This window comes from Condylura cristata, unplaced genomic scaffold (assembly GCF_000260355.1).
Source record: "Condylura cristata isolate star-nosed mole 26May11 unplaced genomic scaffold, ConCri1.0 scaffold00011, whole genome shotgun sequence".
NCBI classification, from domain to species: domain Eukaryota; kingdom Metazoa; phylum Chordata; class Mammalia; order Eulipotyphla; family Talpidae; genus Condylura; species Condylura cristata.
Genome location: NW_004567112.1, coordinates 22,052,347 through 22,067,182, shown reverse-complemented (window position 1 = coordinate 22,067,182; position 14,836 = coordinate 22,052,347). Strand labels below are relative to the sequence as shown.

Sequence of the window (14,836 nt, the reverse complement as noted above, 5' to 3'; positions counted from 1 at the left end):
CCTGTACCCCAGTTCTGTATGCACAAATAAATAAATAAAATCTTTAAAAAAAAAAAAAAAAGGAAGTCCTAGTTCTCATCAGATTTATTCCCCAGCAAATTTCATTCATAGAAGCTCACCTCTACACACATATGCTACCCAGGCAGTGATTAATTTTCTTTTTAATGATCTATTATATCTGACATTGTCCAGCAGAGCCAGCATGTAATTGATCTTGTTGGGATACCAATAGACTTTGTTTCTTCACACAGATTTGTCCTCTGGGAAACATGAAGCCATTCTGTTCTCATCATTCTCTTTTTTCTGCTTCTTTATTAGAATCGGTGTAGTTGTTAGTCTCCTGTTACCTGCTCACCCATCCATATTGTAGTAAGCAAGCGAAATCATGACTTGCTGGGCTTTTGCTCTCCTATGGCAAAAAGATCCAAGAGGGGCTGAAGACAGACCCTAAGAAACACTAGCATTCAAGACTGACTCACGCCAGCTGAGGACAATATTAGGAGCATGGACTTAGGCTTGGCTGTGTGGGTTGGGATTTACTACTTGTGTCTGAGGGCGAGTGACTGAAATCCTCGGTGCTTTCATTTCATCCAAAAAACAGGGTGATGATGACTTATTGCAGTGGGTTGTTATAGAATTAAATAAGTTAATACATATTATGTGATTTCAGAATCTACTTAAGTAGACTGTGTAGAAAGATATTTGATATTGTTTTTGTTTCACTGATGTCAAAGTGTGAACACAGCTCATGATAGAATCAGCTTCTCAGTGCTCCCTGCTTCTGCCCCATTGAGATTCCAGTGAGCCCAGGTAAAAGGGAGCCTCCTTGGGAGTCAAGTCACAGCCAGGACAGTATGGGATGGTCAAGCTGGACAGTGCAGATGCCACCAACTCCCAGGAGGGCAGGGACAGCATTTGGTTACTGCATGACCCAATGTCCAGAGCAGTGCCCACTGGAACGTGAGCGCCTGAGGGGCTGCCAGTAAACACTGTACATGCTAAAGGGCCACCAGCATAGCCAGGGGCAAGAGGTGTAGGGAGCAGGAAGGAAGTTAGCTGCTCGGCAGTGGCATCAGCTGTGGAAGCAGGTTTCTCAGGGAAATCTCCCAACTCTCATAGGCCTGGGACGGCTGGATCTCTGCATGAGTGAGCTGCAGGAATGGACTCTCTCACTGAACTTGTCCACATGCTCCTTCTACTTCTGAACTCTTTAATTCAGGAAAACCCTACCCTATTATGTGTGTCATAGAAAACTTAGAATTGTTGTAGGGTGACAGCACAGGAATGTTGGTAAACAACCAGTGAGCGCCAGCCCTACATTCTCTGTGACCTCTTAGCACATTAGCATTCTATTTCTAAAGGGGATGTGACTTGGCTGCATCTCTCAGATCTCCAGTAGCTGAGCTCCCAGTAGCCTTTGCCAAGGCATTTCTTCACTCAGCAGATCAGTGGCCATCAGGGCTGAAAGCTGTAATGCATTCACTGTCGGGCCAGGTTTTCATAAGAGAAGATAGAAGTCGGTAAAGGTGGTAGCAAATGATTTGGCAACCTTCTAGTGGTGTAACTGCGCACAAGCTGGTCTGCACGTCAGCTTCCTGCTCTATGGCATGGGGCCAGCCACGTCAGGATTAAATGGGATAAGCACTGTTCCTCTCACAGTACCTGATACGCAATACTTGGAGGCTGGTGCTTTTGTGCCATTATTTAAGTTTTGCAAAGAGGCAACAAAATTGATTCTGAAGTAGCCCTGTAATAACACTATGATAGTTCGGAAGTAACAGCTCATTTATGTCAGCACCTTTTTTGTTAGCTGCTGGCCATCAGTTTTAATCCTATTAAAATGGGATGAAGTAGCAAAGATCCTATTCTAGGACTAGCGATAAATGCTTTCACAAAAAAGGAGAAGATGTGTGAAGTGAGGTTTCCTCAGGCATGCCATGTAGTTAAGGTTTCAGAATGAACCATCCGGTGAGCAGGTAAGAGGGGAGGATAGTGCATTTACAGAGCTGTTGGCTGTTCCTGAAGTCCATTCAACTAGAAATGCTGTTTGCATGTGTCAGTCAAAATATTTCTCCTAGCTGATTTTAAAACAGTAAATAAATCCAGTGAATTTAGAACCTTATTTCTGAGTATTTAAGGAATTTGACAAATTTGGGAATAAACAACTATCTTTTATAAACTATGGACAGGACATTCTGCAACATATAGAAAGATGGTGCTGAAATAACATGGTCTCCATCCTCAAGAAGTTGAAAATTTAGAGAAGGTGGATGTAGATACAGCTGACAGTTGCCAAGCAGGGTATGCTGTGTCTAGGGCCCTCTTCTTCTGTAACTCCTAACTAGAGTCATGTGTGGACACATGCCAAGCAGGACCAAGCGCTCAGAGCCTCTTTGGCAGCCACTTTATACCAAGGAAGATGCTGGGCATGTGTAACTTGCTGGTCCTGCCATCCTCAGGACTAAGATCCCAGCACGAATAAGTTGTGGCTTTTGCCTTTAAGGAGCTTACAGTTGAGGGAGATTAGTCTTGGACAAGGTACTAGAAACCTTGTATGTATACATGTGTGTACATGTATGTGTGTGTGAATATGTATATGGGGTTGGGTGATTTAAATAGGAAAGGTTATTTCATGCCTAAAAAAGGGGTGGGGCCTTTAGAGAAGAAGAAATAAGTGAGTTACTCTTCTGTTCAGGAAGACTTATCCTAAGAGCACAAACTCTCTCAAGGCAATCACAGATTTTTTCTGATTCTGCCTTGGACTGATTCCATTCTTGTAGTTAAGAAGTGGGACTAAGAGGTTCCTTTCTTTTGAAAGTTTCTGTGCTCTGATTTTTTGCAATCCAGCTTCCCTAACCTCAGGTAACAGCCGCAACTGTAGTCTCAGTGGTGGACATTTATTGGACACCTAACTATACATAAGCATCACTTTTAAATCTTTAAATATAATATCTGGTTTATATTACTATTGTATCAACAATTTTATGAGGTAACTATGATTACCCCCATTTTACTGAAAAGGAAATTGAGACTCGGAGAGGATAGGTGGATTGCTCAGAGATGGACATGGGGACACAGTCGTGTGGGGAGTTGAGTACGGGTCCACCTACCCCAGTCCTGTGGTCCCGGGGGAACCATGCTTTGCTGCATCCCTCTGGCTTCTCCGCCCTAATTCCAACTGTGTCACAGCCCCAGTCAGGTACAGATAGCTCCATGGGCCAGATAGGATGGTTTACAGTATGGGGCTGGAGTTTCAGAAAGGATGCTTTGCTGGCTTGAGGCAAAAAGGTGCAGAAAGGGAAGCAGAACCCCAGGGTGGTTTTCAGCTTGAGTGTGCATAAGAGCTGCCCAAGGGCTGTCTAAACATGCAGATTCCCAAGCCCTTTACAAAGGCCCAGTTTCTAGGTCTGAATGAGGCCTGGAAATCTTCATTTGGAATCTTCATTTAAACAGTGACCCTGGCCCTCCCTGGTGGCGCAGCGGGTTGAAGCACAGCACTGAGAATCTAAAGCCGCTTCCGCATGAGTTTGATTCCCGCCTGCCCCGGAGGTGACCACATGGCGTGGCAGACCTCTCCTGACCCTCCCGCTGCTCCCCTCAGCAGTGTACTTCGTCGATCTGCTTGTTCTGTTCCCCACTCTGTCTCTGGTGAAGCCTCTCGCCGCCCCTGAGCCTCTGGCCTGTACCCCAGTTCTGTATGCACAAATAAATAAATCTTTAAAAAAAAAAAAAAAAAAACAGTGACCCTACCCTCATCACCAGAGATTCTGATGCCAGTGCTCCTACATTTTGAGAGTGTTGTCTAGGCAGGGGTGTGTCTGTCTGTCTGTTTGACTGACAGTATGCTGTGTGTGCATGCCCACATACTCTATTTCTTTTATGTAAAGTTCCATGAAGAGCAGGTACAGACAGACACTGCATATAAACTCCTTCAAAATATCTCTGTCTAGATTGGCATTGTCTTCCTCGGATTTCACCTTCTGAACCCAGCCTTTGCAGTTAGAGTGACCAGATACCCATTACAGAAGCATCATCTGTCTATGCTTTCTGCTTTCTAGCTTTCTGCTCAGTATATTTAAAAAAAAAAAACAAATTTGGCAGCAAGTCATGTGTTCCTTTTTTCTAGACCTGGGAACAACAGTAGGAAGCATTCAGGCCTTTTCCCAAATATAATCCCTGAGCATCTGGAGGCTGGGAATCCTCTCTGCCCACAGCCTCCTGGGACTCTGGTTGGCCTGCCTGTCCGTCAGAGGCACCAAGCATCCCTTACTGGAGATGTGGGAAACATGGTCTCTGTCCTTAAGGACTTGAGGTCTGGTGGGGGAGACAGAACAGACCCATGTGAAAGAGTCAGGTCCACAAATACAACTAAAATAAACCAGATGCAAATTAATGCAGCAGTGAGAACCCAAATGCAGACATAATTTTGAACGTAAGGGTCAATGTTAAATAAAAAAAGAAAGAGAAAAAAATTGAGTGTGAGGTGCGAGGTGGGCCATCAGAAAAGCTTCCCAAGAGGAGGGCACATCACTCACTGTTCAGCCTCCAACTCATTAAGCACTCATGGTGACACCGCTGTGGCATCCACATACCAGGTGTCACCTTCTGGGAGCAAAGTACTGATACGCGGGTTGTTAGGAGACATAAGGACCCTGCTTAATACTCATAGCACATCACCCCAGCCCAATAGAGTGTCAGTGCAGCCCTCCTCAAGAGTTACAGAATTCAGGAATAAATCTTATTATGGCCTAACATATTCACAATTTCATAGGTAGTCATTGATGAAATTATCAATTATGAAAAAATAAGTGACACAAAAAAGGAAATAAAAAAGCCCTTCCTTTTAGGGAAGCCACATCTAAGAATAAAGGAGGCCACAGCCCATTGCCTGTCTCCCTTCTCTTTCAGTCCTGGCTCCTGTGCTGATGTGTGCACACCTCAGACCTCAGGTTCAGAACACACACACACACACCACCTTTGGGTCAGCCTTCAGGTCTAGAATTATGCTCTACCTCAGGAGAACTGATCCAGACATAAGATCCTTACAGGCCTAGAAGTAGGCTTGAGGCTCTTTGGTGGGTGAGTGAATTTGAGAGTCATCGGTGAATCATCTGAAAGTGAGAATATAGCCAGTGGGCAGGCCTACTCCCCGGCCCAGGCTTCTCACTCTGTAGAGAAAAATACACTGTGGACCATGAAAAGCATGGGGCCCAGGGTAGGGATCCTGACTCGGGGTCAAAGGGCAGTTTTGCCTAAAAATTGGATAGGAGTTTGCTAAATAAAAGGCAGGGGATGGGGGAAACCTTCCCATAGAAGGGACTATCATACGTGACCCCTAAAATGGGAAAAACCTGATTCATTTTTTTAACAGTGGGGGCAGGAAGCAGAAGTGGAGGTGACTTTGAGAACAGACAAGAGCCTAGTGAACTAAAGTAAGGATTTGGCTTTACAAAGATCACGGGTAGATCAGGGAAGGCTCATTTTGAATGACGCAAAATCAGTTTGTATGATGCCTAGAAGACGTTTGATGTGCGAAGAGGGAGCAGGCTCATCATAGCTAAGAATGTTGGGAAAGGCAAGAAAGGCAGTGTTGGGGACCGGCCCCCAGGCAGGAAGAAAACATTTGGAGAGGAGCAGTTGTGGAGGGTTGTGGACATGTACCAAGAGGCCAGGGTCATGGGGTGAGCACAGAGCTGGAGGGAGGGGCTCTGACAGAATTGGGTGGGAGGCCAGATTCTCTCTTCATTCTGTGCTGACCATTGGAATAGGCAGAATAATCCGCCACATTGAGCACCTTTCTGCTCTAAGTTCTGGGGGTGCTCCCTGAACTTGAGTTATGGTAATTTATAATTTTTGTAGGTTTGGGTATAATTTCAGTGTTCCACATTCCGTTTAGATCCATAGCGCATCCTATTTCCACTTAGTAAATATGACCCGTTTTATGCTTTGGGTAACATGTTACCGTCTCCACCAAATCCTTATTTCCTTTCTTGTGTCACTTATTTTTCATAATTGATGACATTTTCATCACTGACTACCTATGAAATTGTGAATATGTTAGACCATAATAAGATTTATTCCTGAATTGTGTAAGCAGATGTTGGTGTGTGTGTGTGTGTGTGTGTTTATAATAGTACTTACATAATCTCAACAACCAGACCCTTGGGACTCACACTTGGAGATGGAACAGTTGGTTTAAATTAGGTTTCCATGTGAAATACAGTATCGCTATTTTTTTCCTAGTGTTGTGGGAAAGTATATGGAGCATGGTTTGACTGATAGGAGATAAAATCTGGATGTGTGGTCAAGATTGAAGCACAAACCAAGTGATATGCACCTGTTGCATGAAGCACGCCTCTACAAGGGGTGGTGAGTTAACCCTTCAGGTCCCTAGACTAAGACGTCACTGCTATTGCCAGAATAATCTGGAAGGCCAGTGAATTTCCAGAGACCCTGATTTGCTATCATTTTCAACAGGAAAGGAACAAAGCCATGAAAGAAACCTCAACTGATGGATGGGAGGTCTCTGAAGAACCATTTTATTTGTAAGAGGGGTTTGAATTTCCAGCTCAGAGTTGCAGCTTTTGTGATTCTAAGTGTTTGGTGATGAAGTCCCATAGTAGCATCGGCTCATCTAAAGCAAATCAGCGGTTGTCTTCTTCCCAAGAGGACCTGAATGTCTTCCAGGATGGTCTGAACCAGGGCTTGTCTTGTGGTCTCATTCCAATCTGTTCTCCACATGTTGTCAGGGCCCTGCAAATCCAGAGCAGGTAGAAAGCAGAGCCGCAGGCACAGAGCCCAGAGAATGGGACTGTACTTTGGGTCAGCTAGTTTCAGAAGGAAATAGCCATATGATTACTTCATGTTTCTGGCTGGTATCAGAGAATAAAACCGTTTTATCACCAAGGAAAAAATTCCTTGTTGCTACTATTTCCCTCTTTGTTTCTGTGTAGGGACAGGAAACAGTTGTTCAGTACCAGTCTCTTCTGTTCTGTTTTTTTTTTTTTTTTTTCATGTCTTTAACCATTCTGGTACTCTTCTTACATCTTCAAAGATGCAGTTCTTACTAAGCCCTTAGAATGGTCTGCCCGGGGCCAGGTCTAAGGTATCTGTCACCTGTCATCAAGTAAAAGAGCACCTGACCAGGAACCCTAGTTTTAACCTCAGAATGATGACTTCTTCCACGCGCCATAGAGTCTTGATCTGAAAAAACAAAGTCAGACTGCCCTCTGTGGTTGTTGCCAGCACTAAATGCCATTCATTCCAATCATTTTATTTATGTTGGAAACCTTGAGCTCTTCCCTTGCACTGGTCATGGGTCGCCATGAACTCTGCCTCTCACTCAGGCCAGGGAAGTGAGTGCTCCCCCGGTTCCAGCACTCTTGTGGGGCCAAGTGAGCTATGGGCCACGAGGCGGGGGAGGGCTGGTAGCCATCAGAATGGAGGCGCTGGTTTGTTTGCAATTGATCAGTCAGACGTAAGCTGAGATAGAGAAAATAGCTCAGATGAACGCTGGTGTCCAAGCAACAAAATTTAGGTAGCAGCAAAATAACCTTAGGAGATTAAAAGGAGGATTTTGAGACTGTATACATAAAGGGGGACTTTGTAATGGCTTACTGTTAAATACTATAGTCTGTGTTGTAGAAACATCAAATCACATTAAAGTCCATTTAAGCCCAGAGCATGAGCATATTAAAGATTGTGTGTACATATTAGACATGTAATCTGTGGTTACTGGTGCTACTCTGGGCCACAAACCAAGTTTAAATTCAGGCTTGCCACCTTCGTAGGGGACCAAGGGGACGGCTCTTAGGCCATCTGTCCCTCAGTTTCCTCATCCCTTAAAATGCAGACAATAATAGTCCATGACTCTTAAGATTGTTGTGAGAGCTAAATCCACTTACAGATACAGAGCTTAGGACAGTTCCTGGCACATTGTATTGTCCATATATGTATTTTTTGTTCTCATTATTTAGTCAACAGAGTAACATCACAGAACTGTATTTGTTCTAGTTAAAATTTATTTTATTTATTTGTTTGTTTTATTTACTTTATTTGTCCTAGTTCAAATATATATTTGTAATTTTTCATCTGATGTTATGTAATTTACTACTTGATAACTATCATTCATTTATAGGCTAACTGCACTGATTATATTTAATCTTACCCATCAAATATATTTAAATCAATATTATCCTTAGGCCGAACTTTCTTACAGTCTATGGAATTTTATAGGTCAGGGGAATTCTGAATTACCCTCTGCCTCCTGATTTTAAAGATGAAGGTGAAGAAACCCAGAACACAGCGGCGATGGTTAGAGCTTCACCTCAGATTTCTTAAATGGGTCCTTCATTTTCTCAATTGCTTTTTAAAACAGAAAAAAGAAAAATAGTCTTCTTGTGAAAAAAAACACTTACCAAGCTTCCAGGACACCATTTCAGTAGATGCCCCTCTCTGCATTTTCCAGGTGAGCTCCTGGGTGACGTGGCTGATCCTCACCGCGGGTTCCATGGAGGAGAAGCGGGAAGTCTTCTCATACTTGGTGCATGTGGCCAAATGCTGCTGGAATATGGGCAACTACAACACTGTCATGGAGTTCCTGGCCGGCCTCAGGTATGGGTAGAGGGGAATATCAGCTGATTGACACCGAATCAGTTGCCAGATGGCCACCTCGATCCAGCTGGACAATTGATATGATCACTTTCAGAAAACATACTGCCCTCTGCTAGTGCCATGAGTCCTGTTCCTCAAAGACATTGCTCAGTCCAGGCCCTGTGAGCCAGACACAATCCTCATCAGCTGTGTCTATTCCCATGCACTTAGCCGAGAACCCCTGCGTACATAGCTCCATCAGCGTCATCCCTGATCTCTCCTGCTTCCTGCCTTGTGAGTTTCTCCAGCATTGTAAGATCTCACCCACCAAGTGCTCTTAATATCAGTGGGTTACATTGATAATAAGCATTCCATAATGTTAGCTCTCGTTTTTATGGAACACTTACTGTATGACAAGCACTGGGCTAAACATTCTCTACACATTAAATCTTTCAATCCACAAAACAGTCTTTTGAAGGAGGTATTATCTCAATGTTATATTTAAAAAGTAAAGTAAAGGTAGAAGAAGCTAAGTCATTCCTCTAAGATCATATGACATGACTAGGATGTGAATACAGTCAACCTTGACTTCAGAGCCCATGTCCTTAACCTCTATGATATCCTGTTCTTCTGTCTTTTCCATCAAACTAATAATTAGATGCCCATTCTTTCAATAAATTATCCTGCCTTACTCCCTTGCATCCTCAGTTGCCTGGCATAATGTTACTGCCCTTCAGACTTGTGGGAGGCAGCATGGTGTGTGAGGAAAAAGTATATGAATTGCCAAGTCATAATAATAGGCAATCAAATCCTGCCTGCCCCATGGAATAGGTATAAGTTACTTCTCTTTACTGAGCCTCATTTTCTTTACCTGTAAAACAGAGACAATAATAAAATGTACCTATCTCATTAAGGGTACAGTGAGATAATTCAAAGTGTTTAGAGTGTGTATGTGGTGTATAGTAACTGTTCATAGAGAGAACCTGCTATAGTTGTTATTCTTCCCAACAAGGTTCTCACTATAAATAGATTTTGCTTCATAACATAATCAAGAGTTTTTCTTTGATTCTCCAGGTCCCTACATAGGGTTGGAAGAGGAAAGTTCTCAGAGTTGGAAATGTTTTGTCCTTTTGAACTTTCTTCACTAAGAATAAACTCAAATGAGCATGTCACTGGCATTTAAAATAGTCTTAGAAATGCAACAGACATGGCTCAAAAAAAGGAAAAAATTCTGGGAGAGAATAGAGGCTATTTCAGATGACTTGGTTCTCTTTGAAATAAATTTTCAACAAATAATTTGTGTTACTCTTCTTTTTAAAAAAATGTCAGAATAGCTTTATTTAAGAGAAGTAATAATGAAAGTTCTGAGGATATAGAGTAAAGAAACCCTCATGCACTGTTAGTGAGAACAAACTGGTTCAACCACTATGGAAAACAATAAAGAGGTTCCTCAAAAAATGAAAACTCAAGCTACCATGGGACCCAGCAATTCCATGTCTGGGTATTAATGTGAAGAAAATGAAAGCATGAACTCAAAAAGATCCGTGTACCCCATGTTCCTTCCATTATTTGCAATAGCTACGATATGGAAATAGCCTAAGTGCCATTATTGAATGAATGGATACTTCACTCATTACACACACACACACACACACACACACATACAGTAATATTATCCTGTGGGGGAGTCATATATTCCTAAAATACAAATGACAATATAAACCAGCATTACCTCAATAAACATTTTAAAATGTAATTTTTAATTAAAATTTTAAAATATTTAATTGCAACAGGTCACGAAAAGTTTTAAAAATGTGGCAGTTCATGGACCAGTCTGACCTGGAGACCATGAGGAGCCTGAAGGATGCCATGGCTCAGCACGAATCTTCTTGCGAGTATAAGAAAGTGGTGAGCCGGGCGCTGCACATCCCCGGCTGTAAAGTGGTTCCATTCTGTGGGGTGTTTCTGAAGGAGCTCTGTGAAGTACTTGATGGGGCCTCTGGTCTCATGAAGCTTTGCCCGAGGTACAATTCCCAAGAAGAAACGTTAGAGGTGAGGCTTTTCAAAGTTCTCAAGGCCTGCTGAGCTGGCCCTCACTACCTGGAGAAAAGGTCACTTACTCAGCCCAGGGTCTTCAGCTGCTACTGCTGTGCTGTATAACAGTAGCTTCTTCAAAGTTCCAGAGAGGAGAATGCCAACTGTTACTGTCTGGGGCTTACCGTTAAGTTTGCTTTTATATGACAAAGTATAAGTACAAGCAAAATTGGTGGTTGCTTTCTGATTTTATTTATAAAGGCGGTGGGGATTCACTTTTCTTTTGGGTGGGACTCTCTGAGTGCAGAGGATAAGAGAAGTCAAGCGATAGTATTAACTTTCTAAGATGAGTGAGAAAAGACAGGGACAAGTCAAAGCTGCCTTTCCTCATCCTTTGTGGGAGGAAATGGGAGAGTGGCTCCTCGTCTGAAGATGAACTCCAGCACCTGCTCATCACTGCCTCACTCCTCCCGGATCAATTGCTTCTTGTTCCTGAGTGGAGAGGAAATTGTGAGCTTTGACTCAGGGCATTGGAGAGAAGAAACACCCCATCAGGTGTTTAAAATGAAAGAAGGGACTAACATGGAGGAAACTTCATGGCAAATTTTGAGAAGTCACATACCTGGAAGTCTCACACCTAAAGCTGCGATGGTTCTCGCCAAAGTGATGGCACTCATCACTTACCTTATACATTCTCACATTCTTCTCCCTCAGCCTGCACCCTCTGCACTGCCCCACACACACACACTTACTCACTCATATTCCTTCTCAATAGCTCAGCAGCAGTAGGAAGCCTTTCCTAAACTTCAGCTTCTTCCTGGGAACAAAGGACTGATATCAGAGAGCTTTGAGAGCCCTGGCTGGTACAGGCTGGTACAGACCTACTGCTTGCACCCCTTTGGCTTAGTTAAAGGGGGTGCCAGTGCAGGAAACATGGCTTACAGTCAGTCTTGAGGCTATACCCACACCAGCCTCTCACAGACCAAATACAGCATCTCTAGGCTGACCTCAGCTCCTCCCTCTGACAAGAGAAATTTCCTGATCAAGAATCCAGACAACAGAGCTTAAAAACCAGGCAGGCTCCATGTCACATTAGGATATGTGGGAAATAAAGGAGAATATCAGCTTTTCTCATTCTTTTCACTGGGTCCCAATAATTTTAACTGGTTCCGTAGAATAATATACGTTTGTCATGGTTTTTCTAACTTCTCCCTACAAGATGAAATAACCCTGTAAAGTGGCTAATCTCCCCAGGGAACCTTGGAATAATATTGCTTTTTGTGTTTTGAATTCAAAGTAGAACACTGATTCCTAGAGGGATTAAAGTTGTCTTAGTGGAAACAAGAGTGAGTTTTGATATTTTATGTGGTGAAATGAAAAAATGTTTTTCCTGGAGGTTCTTTTTCTTCCTCATAAAATAAGCACAAATGCCATTATTTATGACTATTATGATTTCACTTCCCAAGCCAAGTAGGTTAGTTAGAGGTATTAGATGAAGTTGCAATACAAATTCTCCGTGTATGTTTCTGCAGTTTGTAGCTGATTACAGTGGACAAGATAATTTCTTACAAAGAGTGGGACAAAATGGCTTAAAGAATTCGGAGAAGGAGTCCACCGTCAACAGCATCTTTCAGATCATCAGAAGCTGCAGTCGGAGCCTGGAGACAGAGGAGGAGGACTGCCCCGGGGAGGGAAGCAGCTCCAGGAAGGATTCCTTGAAGGACAAAGCCCGATGGCAGTAAGTTTACAGTTTAAGAAAGGAGCTTCCTTTTTCCTATTTCAGTTTGGTAGAGCATCATACTTTTAATCTGAGGGTCCAGGGTTCAAGTCCCTGTGCAGGTGCCATTTGTTGCGTCAGGCAGCACCACACTGATAAAGAGCCGGGAGTCGTGGAAGCTACATGATGCTGCTCAAGAGCCAGATCCTGGCCTTTTTATTGATAAACCAGTCCTACAGCATTAGTCATATGGGGAAGCAGAAAAGGAGAGAGGGAGTAAAAGAAGCAGGGGAAAGGTGGAACTATATTTCTCATCTGCTGATAGCTTGGTATGTAGAGCAAGCCCTGACTCCCCAGTCTGGATTTCAATCTTATCAATAAGGCATTCCACTGATCAGCTTCTGAGGTCCTTTGTTATACATCAGTCAAAGCACCAGCCCCCCTTCGGGTATTCCTGGTCATACCTTGTGTTGTATAAGTCAGGAGGACGTTTATGCATCCGTCATCAGCCCCTGGAGTTCCCGGTCATACCTCTTGATGCAGACTCTTCCCAGAGTTCTAGCCTTATGCTCTTAATTGATTTGAAAGTCACCTTGGAGGGTTGGGCTCCTATGACCTGGTAGTTCTGACCTTGCTTTAGGAATACAGAACTGTAGGTAGCAAAATGGAGGCTGAATAGGCTGCTTAGGATTAGCAGACCCACAAGTTTACAGTTTAAATTCAAGGGGGCTAGTTCTTCTTTTTACCTATTTCAGTTTGGTTTAGAAAGACACTAGTTCACAACCTGCCATTTTCAGACTTTACCAATTCTGAACTAGACTTTTCCATTCTGGCTGCTTTGTCTTAAAATTACTGCAAATTATTTAACTATTTGCTGTTCTCCTTTTAAAAACAAAATAAAAACAAAGTTGATCTGCCATTTCTAAAAATTTCAGTTTCAGTGTTAGAACCATAATTTTTTTTTATTTCATAGCTTCTATAAAAATGGTTTTTGTTATCACTGATGAGACATGGGGCAAGTATTAACATATCTTTGAATTAACTGTACTGATGCATTAGAGCTACAGTGAAACTCCCAAAATCAGGTTTTTTTTTTAGCAGTTTCCCTGTTCCCAACCTCTAGTTGACTCTAAACCAGGTGGCTCAGAACAATGCTCTGTGTAATGTTTTAAAGTGAACTCTGCGGACAGCTGCAGCTTTGTAATTTTTCAGTTTTATAGAGCTGGTTGTCCTCAGGCATTGTGGTCTGAGCTGGCCTGTTTACCAACAACCAGATGAAAAGTATAGAAATCAGAGGTTCTGGGGCATCTCCTCAAAGTCATTTACTCTGGGCCAAACCTAACTTAGTGACAAAGCCTGACCCAGCCAGAGGAATCCTTCAGCCCCATCCACAACAACAGGTCCACTCGACACTTAACCAGGTGGTCAGTCTGCTTGAATTAGACCTCAAAGTTGTCTGAGACCTGTGTGTACATTTGTAAGATACTACTGCTTTTGTCTTGCAAAGCCTTTCCCGATCATCTCTGTATGGGTGAGCCTACATTGTTTCCAGAAAATAACTTCTTTGGAATTGTTAAGTGAGATCCCTAGAATCAGTTATGCACACAGAAATGAATATTTGTGTCTGAATCCCCTACTGCTAATATGTTTTAAGAAGGTAAACTTATATAGTCCAGATTCTCCAAAACCCCTGGGCTTTCCTCCAAACCTCACATTCCAGCTCCATAGAGGACTCAGGTGTTCAAAGTTTAACTGGGTCCTTTCTGCAGTGTCCCACAAGTATCTTCTACCAATTCTTTTTCTTGTTAGGCTCACCTCAAACCAGAGGTCAGTTGAACATTTTCTCACTACATCTTGCTAACAGGAGTGGCAATCTAATAGAAAAGAGAGGATCATCTCCAAATGAGCACAGGTCTGCCTGAGAAGCATCTGGTACCCGTTGATGTCCTTAATCTCAGTCAACCTCTCTTTACCTATTTATATAGGGATCTGCGTATCTATGTTTACATTTATCTCATCCCACAAAGATTTTACAGATGTTTATGAGAATAAATATAAATTATTGAGGATATTTAGAAAAATAGTATAGGAAAAAATAGAATATTCATAAATATGTACTATACAGTCTACACAGTAACTAAATTTTGTTCTAACATTCCTAATGGCCAAGGAAAGAGAGAGTCATAGTTCATTCCAAGAGCCACTGTGTTTGACAGAAAAATCAGAGCTCTCACACTGAGATCTGTAAAACTCCTTCCTTTTAACCTACAAACAGAGATACTGAATAAATAAAATAATGAATTTGATGTGATGCCTTTTCATAAAACATTCACAGGAGGTGTGTGTGTATGTTATATAAACTGTCAACCTTTCTGAAATACTGTTGGGAATGCTGCTGTGATTGAAGCCCAGAGGTCTAGCCTCTGACTCTCCTTTACTGCCTTTCCTTTTCCCTGGTATCCCTTCAATTGATGAATTTCTTGCATCACCCCA

At 42.6% G+C, this 14,836-nt stretch overlaps 1 protein-coding gene across 1 annotated transcript in view; it reads left to right on the top strand.

Annotated features, from left to right (window-relative positions):
- PLCE1 (phospholipase C, epsilon 1) overlaps window positions 1–14,836 on the top strand; it is a 209,878-nt gene that overhangs the window by 128,234 nt on the left and 66,808 nt on the right. Inside the window, exons 4-6 of the mRNA XM_004680608.2 lie at window positions 8,468–8,613; window positions 10,386–10,644; window positions 12,159–12,364. Of these exons, the coding sequence (XP_004680665.1) occupies window positions 8,468–8,613; window positions 10,386–10,644; window positions 12,159–12,364 (611 nt within the window). The remainder of the gene's footprint in view (window positions 1–8,467; window positions 8,614–10,385; window positions 10,645–12,158; window positions 12,365–14,836) is intronic.